This window comes from Rhincodon typus, chromosome 36, assembly GCF_021869965.1.
Source record: "Rhincodon typus isolate 14 chromosome 36, sRhiTyp1.1, whole genome shotgun sequence".
Classification (NCBI taxonomy): domain Eukaryota; kingdom Metazoa; phylum Chordata; class Chondrichthyes; order Orectolobiformes; family Rhincodontidae; genus Rhincodon; species Rhincodon typus.
Genome location: NC_063367.1, coordinates 4,582,728 through 4,594,835, shown reverse-complemented (window position 1 = coordinate 4,594,835; position 12,108 = coordinate 4,582,728). Strand labels below are relative to the sequence as shown.

The window sequence follows — 12,108 nt, the reverse complement described above, 5'->3', positions numbered from 1 at the left end:
TGTGGTACTGAATTTGCTTGATGCATTCAAAGATGTCAGTGACCCTATTATGCTGTCCTCTTACTGAAGCAGCGGCCATTATGTGGCCCTCATCTAACATCACATAAAGGCAGATTATCTGGTGATGTTTCACATTCAATTTGTGGGACCTTGCTATGCCTATATTGACAACTGTTTTCTACATTTCAGTAGTGTCTGCACACTGTCTGAATGCAGTTTTATTTTGGGGATAACATTGCTGGGTATAGGGATGCAGGAGGTATTGTTAGGACTGTGTCATTAATGCTACATCATGAGGTATTTTACATTGTACTGCAGTAGTGCTCTGCATCTCATACCATTCATCAAAACAATACCTGGAATAGCTGCAATAATTAGTTGCATGGCTTTCTCTGGGAGTGTGAAAGGTGGTTTAGTTAGAATTTTCTTTGGGAGGGGGCAAGAGGTGGGAGGAGATGAAGTCGTCCTCTTACTCAGTTAACAAAAGCTACGTTTGTGCGGTGCAAATGAATGAGTGGTATGACAGGTCTGAAGAGAACAGCCAGTAATCTGCTGCCAAATTGTTTACAATACAGTTGGCCTATAGGAAGGGAGGACTGTATGAACTGTGGGTCATATCATTCCCAATGGTTTGTGAAACTGTAGCTCAGAGACCCTTTTGCAGTTTCATCACTCCTGAAGGAAAATCCAAACTACGAATCAAAAACCAGCTGCTAATCCAATGAGGGGCGTGCAGCTCATTAGTGCGTTGGACAGTTTGATTTATTTATGAATTATATTCATAGCTTTCATAATGTGCCATTAGTTTGATCGCTGGAAGGATAGTTTCATGTTATCTGTTTTAATGATGAAGAATGGATTAAGAATATTTACTTGCACTGGCTGTTAGTGAAAGAAAAATGAGCATGTTATTACCCTAATCCCCTGTGTTGTGACAAATATATATGCCTCAACCAATGGGGGAAAATGGTGGAACAACAGTGTCACTGGACCAGTAATATGGGGCCTAATTCAAATCCGAATTTTTGTTCAAATTCAGTTAATAAATCTGTATTATAAACCTAGTCTCGGCATTAGTAACATAATGCTCATCCATTATCAAAATCCGTCTGGTTCACTATTGTACTTTTGGGAAAGAAATCTATTATTCTTGCATGAGACTGTTGATCCATGGTAGTATGGATGACTCTACAAGTGACATTTGTAATGAATGAAGATTAATTTCTGTTCATGGTATGGCCTCATCAGTGATGCCCTCGTCTCATGAAAGAATGAAGCAAAACCAGCATTGCAAATTATCTGGCCATTGTTACATTAATGTTTGTAGGAGCTTGTGTTCTTAATTCACATGGAATGTGGACATTGCTAGTTGAGTCAGCATTTTTTTGCCCATCCCTAGTGGCCCTTGAAGGTATTAGTTTGCTGCTGCCTTTAACCACTGCAGTCCATTTGGCATAAGTATGCTGTTGGGGAGTTGTTCCAGGATTTTGACCCAGCAACACTGAAGGAATGGAGATCTGTTTCCAAGTCTGGATTGAGTGTGGCTTGGAAGGGAACTTGCTAGCATTGATGTTACCATGTATTTGCTGCCCTTGTTCTTCTAGATGGTAATGGTTGTTGGTTTGGAGTCTTGGTGAATTTCTGCAGTGGTGGAGGGAGTCAATGTTCGTAGAAATGGTTACAATTTGATTACCACATCTACATTATAATGCTGACTACGTGTCAAAAGAACTTAATTTGTTGAGGTTGGTTGGCTCACCTAGCTGCTTTGTTGTTCCGCAGACGTTTCATTACCATGCTGGGTAACATCCTCAGTGCAGCCTCCGATGAAGCGTCAGTGTGTTTTCCTGCCTGGTTTTTAAACTCTGGAGTCCATTGAGTGGGATTGCCTCACTTCCGGTTTTCCTTCGTAGTGGAATGTATATGGGGTCGAGTTCTATGTGTTTATTAATGGCTTTCTTCATGGAGTGCCAGGCTTCAAGGAATTCCTATGCCTGTCTCTGCTTAGCTTGTCCCAGGATTTTGGTGTTGTCCCAGTCGAATTGGTGGTTCTCCTTATCCATGTGGATTGAGATGAGTGAGTATTGGTTGTGTCTTTTTGTAGCCAATTGGTGTTCGTGTACCCTTGTTGTTAGTTTCCTTTCTGTTTGTCCGATGTAGTGTTTCTCACAGTCTCTGCAGGGAATCTTGTAGATGACATTGGTCCTGTCCATGGCGGGGAGTGGGTCTTTAGTTCAGGTGAGCAGTTGTCGTAAGGTTTATGTGGGCTTGTGTGTCACTCTGCCCAGCAGTCGTAGGAGTCTTGTGGTTAGTTCCGATGTGTTCCTGATGTAGGGTAGTGTGATGAGTGTGTCAGGGTGTGTAGTATCTTCCTGATGTTGTTCGTGTAGGCATCTTCGACCCAGTTTTTTTTTTTGGATATCCATTATCCTCAAAGCTGGAAGAGGTATTCTTCTTCCTCCTGGCGTATTTCTGTGTTGCTGCAGTGTGTTGTTGCCTGTTTAAATAGTGTTTGCATGCAGCTTCGTTTGTGTGTTGAGATGGTTACTGTTGAAGTTCAGTACCTGGTCCATGTGTGTGGCTTTTCTGTGTACTTTCATTTGGAGTTCCCCATTTGTCTTGTGCTGTACCATGACGTTCAGGAATGGGAGCTGTTTGTTCTTCTCTTCCTCTCTGGTGAATTTTATTCTGGTGAAGGTGGTGTTTATAAGTTTGTGTGTCTCCTCTAGTTTCTCATCTCAATCCACATGGATAAGGAAAACCGCTAATTCGACTGGCTTCAGCACCAAAATCCTGGGACAAGGTAAACGGAGACAGGCACGGGAATTCCTAGAAACCTGGCACTCCATGAAGAAAGCCATTAATAAACACATAGAACTTGACCCCATATACACTCCACTACGAAGGAAAACCGGAAGTGAGGCAATCCAGCTCAACGGACTCCAGAGTTTAAAAACCAGGCGGGAAAACACACCAATGCTTCATTGGAGGCTGCACTGAGTATGTTACCAAGCATGGTAACAAAACGTCTGCAGAACAACAAACCAGCTCGGCAAGCCAACCAACCTCAATACCCACAACCCAAACTACAAGTCTACTCCAAAACCTTGGAGAACTTCATTTGCTGTAAAGAGCTCTAGATTGGCCTGAGGTTGTGACAGGCACGTATAAATGGAAGTCTTTTCTTGTTGTCACCAGCTGCATTTTTTTAGTCAGAGGATTTTGGCTGTCTTTATCTTCTTTTGCCAGCAATGGCATGAAGATAAATGGTTTTGGTTTTTTATACTAATAGCAGGCGAGGCCCATTTTTCCCTTGGTTTTCCAGAGAACTTTGCTTTCTGCCTTCCCAGGAACCAGAGCTGACCCCATGGCAAAGACATCATCTCTGCATAAAGGTGCAGGTATTTAACAATGAAATAGTAATGAAATGTAAGATTTCTTCACTCAGGATTGTGCATCTCTGGATTTCTGTATCCCAAAGCTGTGGGTGCTCAGTCATTGAGGACATTCAAGGCTGAGGCAGTTACATGTTTGAGCTCTTGGAATTGAAGGATTGGGATGGGATGGGAATGTAAAGTTGATGACATTCAACCATGTCGTCTTGAATATTGGAGCAGACCTAAGGGGCCTTGGAACCAGGTCTTCCAGTTTCCTGTGTTCCTGGCAGCAGTATGCAATTAGAGTTAGTAACACTGCATTAAAACAACCTGATTGATCTATTGTCATCAATGTACTCAACAGCTAGTAAGCAACTATTCTCACTACAGTATGAATTAAATAAAGCAGGAGTAAGTCGGTGGCTTCAGAAACCTAGTTATCCCAATAAATCAAAGGTTTATTCTGTTCAAAACTAAGATGCCTGAAACTTGACCCAGCACAATTAGCTGGCCAGTTTGCTGCTTCAAGCAGCTTTCTACTCTGGGATCTGCGTGATCAAAAGAGTAGAGTTTGTTTTATGAACAAGAAGTTGCACGTATATGTGATTATAATCATGCAATGTCACCATGCTGGGGATACACAGCAGCTATTAAGTTTTAATGAACTGAAAACTGCCTATCTGAGTTTTACCTTATGGACTCTGATTTAAAGTGTCCAATGAAGGTTCTCTCTGAACAAGGCATTTATGAACCAGAGGACTAGTGTTGGTGGTGGAAGTTGAATAGACCAGTAGTGTTTATTGGATGTTCAGTGAGGCAAGTCTTCTGGCTGATTACATTTAGTGTTTCCATAAGCTCTTTGCTATCACTGAAATCGGAAAGTCATGGAGCCCTACTTTCAAGATTTGAGCATTGATTCAGGCTGGTACTTGAATGTCATGTGACATGGTCAGAGATAAACAAACCACTGAGATTTATCGTCTTGCCGCAAGAATGAGAAAAGATTGCATGAGGCTGTTGGAATTAGAGCAGATCCCCAGTGTCTTGCCAGTATTTATCTGCTAAATAAAACAAAATATGTTATCATTATCACGTCTTTGTGGGATCTAGTTGTGCACAAGTTGCTAGTGCCTTTCCTGCGTTGTTGCTTTGACTATGCTTGCAAAGTATTTTAATGGCCCTGAAAGTGCTTTGGCAACAATGAGGTTGTAAAAGTGTCTATATAAATGCAGATCTTTTATTTACTCCCTTGTCAAGGCAGGGCAGAGTGGACACTCTGCTTTGGAGTGCCTTGAAGTAAGTTGTTGGATGCAAGTGCTTATTTCCCCTCAAGTTTTTGACCCAGTTCTTCCAAAGAACAAAGAAAATTACAGCACAGGAACAGGCCCATCGGCCCTTCAAGCCTGTGCCGATCCAGATCCTCTTAGCTAAACCTGTCGCCTATTTTCCAAGGATCTGTATCCCTCTTCTCCCTGCCCATTCATATATCTGTCTAGATACATCTTAAATGATGCTATTGTGCCCGCCTCTACCACCTCCGCTGGCAACATGTTTCAGGCACCCACCACCCTCTGCGTAAAGAAGTTTCCACACATATCTCCCTTAAACTTTTCCCCTCTCCCCTCTCCCCTCTCCCCTCGAAATCGTGACCCCTAGTAATTGAGTCCCCCACTCTAGGGGGGATAAAGCTTCTTGCTATCCATCCTGTCTATACCTCTCATGATTTTGTAGACCTCAGTCAGGTCCCCCCTCAACCTCCGTCTTTCTAATGTAAATAATCCTAATCTACTCAACCTCTCTTCGTAGCTAGTGCCCTCCTTACCAGGCAACATTCTGGTGAACCTCCTCTGCACCCTCCAAAGCATCCACATCCTTTTGGTAATGTGGCGACCAGAACTGTATGTATTATTCCAAGTGTGGTCGAACCAAAGTCCTATACAACTGTAACACAACCTGCTAACTCTTGTACTCAATACTCCGTCCGATGAATGAAAGCATGCCGTATGCCTCCTTGACCACTGTATCGACCTGTGTTGCCACCTTCACGGTACAATGGACCTGAACACCCAGATCTCTCTGTGCATCAATTTTCCCCAGGGCTTCCGTTTACCATATAGTTCACTCTTGAATTGGATCTTCCAAAATGCATCACCTCACATTTGTCTGGATTGAACTCCATCTGCCATTTCTCCGCCCAACTCTCCAATCTATCTATATTCTGCTGCATTGTCCGACAGTCCCCTTCACTCTCTGCTACTCCACCAATCTTAGTGTCATCTGCAAACTTGTTAATCAGACCATCTATACCTTCCTCCAGATCATTTATGTATATCAGAAACAATAGTGGTCCCAACACAGATCCCTGTGGAACACCACTGGTCACAGTTCTCCATTTTGAGAAACTCCCTTCCACTACAACACACTGTCTCCTGTTGCCCAGCCAGTTCTCTATCCATCTAGCTCGTACACCCTGGACACCATGCGACTTCACTTTCTCCATCAGCCTACTATGGGGAACCTTATCAACGCCTTACTGAAGTCCATGTATATGATATCTACAGCCCTTCCCTCATCTATCAACTTTGTCACTTCCTCAAAGGATTCTATCAAGTTGGTAAGACATGACCTTCCCTGCACAAAACCATGCTGCCTATCACCAATAAGCCCAATCTCTTCCAAATGTAAATAGATCCTATCCCTCAGTATCTTCTCCAGCAGCTTCCCCACCACTGACGTCAGGCTCACCGGTCTATAATTACCTGGATTATCCTTGCTACACAAGGGGTCAACATTAGCAATTCTCCAGTCCTCCGGGACCTCACCCGTGCTCAAGGATGCTGCAAAGATATCTGTTAAAGCCCCAGCTATGTCCTCTCTTGCTTCCCTCAGCATGGGATAGATCCCATCTGGACCTGGGGACTTGACTACCCTAATGCCTTTTAGAATAGTCAAAACCACTCTTTCCCCCCCACCCCCCACCACCACTACCAAGGCCGAATTGACCTAGAGTAATCAAACATCTGTCCCTAACCTCAACATCCATCATGTCCCTCTCCTTGGTGAATACTGACGCAAAGTACTCATTAAGAATCTCACTCATTTTCTCTGACTCCTCGCATAACTTGTCCTTGAGTGGGCCAACCCTTTCTCTAGTTACCCTCTTGCTGCTTATGTACGAATAAAAGGCTTTGGGATTTTCCTTAACCCTGTTTGCTAAAGATATTTCATGACCCCTTTTAGCCCTCTTAATTCCTCGTTTCACATTGGTCCTACTTTCCCGATATTCTTCCAAAGCTTCGTCTGTTTTCAGTCGCCTAGACCTTTATGTATGCTTCCTTTTTCCTCTTTGCTAGTCTCTCAGTTTCACCTGTCATCCATGGTTCCCTAATCTTGCCCTTTCTATCCCTCATTTCACAGGGACATGTCTGTCCTGCACTCTAATCAACCTCTCTTTAAAAGCCTCCCACGTATCAAATGTGGATTTACCCTCAAACAACTGCTCCCAATCCACATTCCGCAGCCCCTGCCGAATTTTGCTATAGTTGGCCTTCCCCCAATTTAGCATGCTTTCTTTAGGACCACTCTCGTCTTTGTCCATGAGTATTGTAAAACTTATGGAATTGTGATCACTATTCCCAAAGTAATCCCCTACTGAAACTTCAACCACCTGGCCGGGCTCATTCCCCAACACCAGGTCCAGTATGGCCCCTTCCTGAGTTGGACTATTTACATACTGCTCTATAAAACCCTCCTGGATGCTCCTTACAAATTCTGCTCCATCTAATCCCCTAACACTAAGTGAATCCCAGTCAATGTTGGGAAAATTAAAATCTCCCATCACCACCACCCTGTTGCTCCTACATCTTTCCATAATCTGTCTACATATTTGTACCTCTATCTCACGCTCGCTGTTGGGAGGCCTGTAGTACAGCCCCAACATTGTTACCACACCCTTCCTATTTCTGAGCTCTGCCCGTATTGCCTCCCTGCTCGAGTCCTCCATAGTGCCCTCCTTCAGCACAGCTGTGACCAGTAATGCAACTCCTCCACCCCTTTTACCTCCCTCTCTATCCTGCTTGAAGCATCTATATCCTGGGATATTTAGTTGCCAATCTTGCCCTTCCCTCAACCAAGTCTCAGTAATTGCAATAACATCATACTCCCAGGTACTAATCTAAGCCCTAAGTTCATCTGCCTTACCTGCTACACTTCTCGCATTAAAACAAATGCACCTCAGACCACCTGTCCCTCTGCGTTCATCACCTGCTCTCTGCCTACTCTTACCCTTAGTCACACTTAGTGCATTGTCTGGTTCCTTACAGGCTTTAGTTACTACCTCCTTACTGTCCACTAACCTCCTCATTTGGTTCCCATCCCCCTGCCACATTAGTTTAAACCTTCCCCAATAGCGTTAGCAAAAGCACCCCCTACGAAATTGGTTCCAGTCCTGCCCAGGTGTAGACTGTCCAATTTGTAATAGTCCCACCTCCCCCAGAACTGGTCCCAATGTCCCAAAAATCTGAACCCCTCCCTCCTGCACCATCTCTCAAGCCACTCATTTATCCTGCCTATTCTTTCATTTCTACTCTGACTAGCACGTGGGACTGGTAGCAGTCCTGAGATTACTACCTCTGAGGTCCTACTTTTTAACTTGGCTCCTAACTCCCTAAATTCTGCTCACCATTTTGGTGATTTTTTTCCAATCCAGGCCAAGTGCATTTTCACTTTACTCCTTAATTTGAACCACAAATAGCTTAATTATCTCAACTTTTTCCATTAGTCCCAACATTGCAAAGGTGGACTTCAAAAGAAAACTACTTTGTTTCTTCTCTCCAAACCAAGCTGGTTCAAGTATCCACAAACTGGTATCTGAAGGGAGAACTGGAACAATAATGGCATTGTGATAATGTCACCAGGGTAGTTAATCCAGGGATTTGTATTACTGATTTGCTGGACGTTGACTTCAAATCACAGTACACCACACCAGCTAGTGAAACTTGTTTTCCATGTTTACTAATTGAATTTAAATCGAGTTTCAGTAATAGTGACATTTACAGCTGTCATCGATTATCATAAAATCCTATCTGGTTCACTGCCCTTTTAGGGAAGGAAATCCTTTTTCAGTTTATGTGACTCCAAAACCACGGTAATATGCTTTATTTGAAATAACCTCAGTTCAAGGGTACTTCAGGACTGGGCAACAAATGCTGTCAACTTCCTGTTAAAGAAAAAGAAACCTTTAAAATGTGTTGAGTATTTAGTTTGCAGTGTACCAAAGGAGGAGGTACAGCTGAAACAGAACAGATTTTTCCATCTGAACTATGTGAACAGAGGCTTGAGATTAGGGTGCCTGTCCACTGTTGGTTAAGGAATGGACCATTAGGAATTTCCCACTGCAGCACTCTGTGCCTGAGCTGTGGTTATAATGTGTGTTGTGATTTGTTTTGCAGTGTGTTCAGTAAGCGTCCTTGGAGAGAGTGATGTGATGCAGGAGTTCCTGGCTGATTCCAGTGAGGTAAGGGCATCAAAACTGACAGCTGAGACCAGATTTCATTTTTTTAACTCATAATTTGAAGAATAATGTTTAACTTGAGCAGAATTCGTGGCTGTTCTGTCATTCAGCTTGAATTTGTCCAGCCTGTATCTTAACTCCTTGTGTCATATACCATGGTTGCATAATCCTTTAATGTTCTTACGTAGCAAAATAGAAAATATTAATTTTGCTGTTAATTAACCACACCCAGCTAAACATTTTAAGTGTTCTCCATTTCCACTTTTTTGTTTACCCTCCCCCTGCTTTCTCCTCTGAACACACCCCCCCCCCATTTTGAGTAAATAAATGCTTCTTAACGTCACCCTGTGCTGCCAAGCTCTAGTATTACCTTCTCCCACCAGAGGTGATAGTTCCTCTTTATGTATAGTTCTGTAAACATTTTCAGTTGCATGACTACAGAATTATTGCACTTGCCATTTCCTTGAAACGTTCCTTTGAAACCCATTGGAACCTATCTCCCTCTGAACTGACTGCACTCTGTGCTCTCAGATCCAACCCTGTAACAAGGATGCTGCTGTTATACAGACCTCTGCATTGAGGAGGTTGAGTGTCAGCCCCCAGAGACCTCCACCTACCACTCCCGGACCATGATCCCACCATTGAACACCAGGATATTGTGTCCACAGTGGTGTCTAATCGCATTTCATCCAACACCCCCCAGCCCACTGTCTCCAAGCTCATCATCTCCCAACCTCATGCAGCCCACTTCTACTTCCTTCCCAAAATCCAGAAACAGGACCACCTGGGCAGACCCGTTGTTCCTGCCTGCTCCTTCCCCCACGAAACTCACCTCTTCCTTCTTCCTACCTTGACTCAACTTTTTTTTTCTTCCCCTCCTCTTTACCTTTCCCAGTTACATCTGTGTCTTCTGACACTTTGTGTTAGTTTCAGAATTTCCAGTTCCTGGGCTCCAACTGTTACCTATTGACCGTGGGCAAGCAATCCGTTTACACATCCATCCCCCAACAGGATGATCTCTGGACTCTCTGCTTCTTCCTGAAAAACAGTCCCCATCCACACCACCGTCGTTCACCGCTGAGCTGGTCCTCACTTTGAACAACTTCTCCTTCACCTCCCCGATTTTCTTCAGGTCAAAGGTGGGACTGTGGATACTAGCATGGGCCCCAGTTCGTAGAATCATAGAATCCCTACAGTGTGGAAACAGGCCCTTCGGCCCAACAAGTCTACACCGACCCTCGGAGCATCCCACCCAGACCCATCCACCTGATCTATACATCCCTGAACACTATGGGCAATTTAATGTGGCCAAGCCACCCAGCCTGCACATCTTTCGACTGTGGGAGGCAACCGGAGCAAACCCATGCAGACACAGGGAGAATGTGCAAATTCGACACAGACAGCTGCCCGAATGTGGAATTGATCCCGGGTCCCTGGCGCTATGAGGCAGCAGTGCTAACCACTGAGCCACCCTGTCTTTTTGTGGGTACAATGGAACATTCTTTGTTCCAGTCCTACTCGGGGGGTGGGGCCATCCAGAAGTCTTTTTCTGTACATCAATGACATCGGTACTCCTTCCCTTTCTCATCTAGAATTGAAAGAGTTTATTTTGCTTCCAATTTCTGCCCTGCTCATCTTCACCTAGCCCATCTCTGACTCCCTCCTTTTCCTTCCTTGACATCTCCGTTTCTGTTTCTGGGGGTGTGCTGGCCACCAATATACTCCATAACCGACCGACTCCCACAGTTATCTGGACTATATATCCTCATGTTCTGCTCTCTGTAAAGACTCTCTTCCATCCTTCCAGTTTCCATGTCTCCGTTGCACAGTTCCAATGATGCTAGCTTCTACAAGGGAGCCTCTGAAATGTCCACCACCTTCCTCAGCTGAGGATTCCCCACCACCGTAGTCAACAGGGCCCTCAGTTGTGTCTGACCCATCTCCACTTCAGCCCTCACCCCTTCTCTTCCTTCCCATAAGTGATAGGAGCCCTCTGGACCTCACTTATAACCCCAAAAGCATCTACATCCAAAGGATAATTTGCTAGCATTTCCACCACCTCCAGTGGGATGCCACCACCAAGCACACATTCCCTCATCCTTCATTGTCAGCCTTCCACAGTGATCATTCTGTCCGGGACATGTTGGTCCACTCCTCCTTCACTCCCAATGCCTCCCCAAAACCCCGTGGCATCTTCCCACGCAATCGCAGAAGGTGTAACACCTTCCCATTGACTTCCTCCATTCTTACTAACCCACGTCCCAGACACATCTTCCAGGTGACACATCTTCCAGGTGAAGCAGCAATTTACCTGCACTTCACTCAATGTAGTCTACTGAATTCGCTGTTCACAATGTGGTCGTCTCAACACTGGGGCAACCGCTTTGCAGAACACCTGTATTCTGTCTGTAAAAATGACTGAGCTTCTTGTTGCCTGCCACTTCAAAACACCGCTGTATTCCCTGGCCAACGTCTCTGTCTCAGGCTTGCTGAAGTGCTCCTGTGAAGCTCAATGCAAGCTTGGGAACCCTTCAGCCTTCAAGATTCAATATCTAGTTCAATGATTTTACGGCCTAAGCACCTTCTCCCATGTCCTTACCCTAACTCTATACACCAGGCCTTGTCATCACATGGGCTGCTACCACACACAGCCCATTGTCAGTCTTTAATGGTCCCCATTAGCAGCTGTTCATTCTCCCTGGCTGACCTTTACCCGTTCATTTGTCTGCCCAACTGTTTTTCTCCCTCTCTGGACACCATCTCCACCTATTGTTTACTCCCCACCCTGTCTTCAGCAATGTACCAACTGTATCCTAGCTACAATCAGTTCTGAAGAAGAATCACTGGACCTAAAACAAGAACTCTACTATCTCTTCACAGAAGCTACCAGAGTTGCTGAGTTTTTCCAGCAATTTCAGTTTTTGTCCTTGAAATGTGTGATGTGCCCATTACGATTGATAAATATAACACTGAAATATATAAGAAGGGAGGTGGTATTGAAGGTTTTGGTGGATTTAAAAGCAGACAAATTCCCAGGTATTTCTGGCTGATGTAGGAGATGGAGGAAATTACAGGTGTCCTGATCTAAATGTTTATCATCTCTGGCCACAGGGCAGATGTCAGAGGACTGGAGGACAGCTAATGTGGTTGAACTTTACAGGAAGGGTGGTAAAGAGAAACTATAGAACAGTGCATGGGGAAACTATTGGAAAAAATTAA

General features: G+C 44.4%; 1 protein-coding gene across 2 annotated transcripts in view; it reads left to right on the top strand.

The window, feature by feature from the left end:
- The window catches only part of LOC109936593 (sorting nexin-27-like), a 108,130-nt gene that overhangs the window by 71,075 nt on the left and 24,947 nt on the right, over nucleotides 1-12,108 (top strand). For both annotated transcript variants that reach the window (XM_020535197.2, XM_020535198.2), the window contains exon 4: nucleotides 8,828-8,892. In XM_020535197.2, the coding sequence (XP_020390786.1) occupies nucleotides 8,828-8,892 (65 nt within the window). The remainder of the gene's footprint in view (nucleotides 1-8,827; nucleotides 8,893-12,108) is intronic.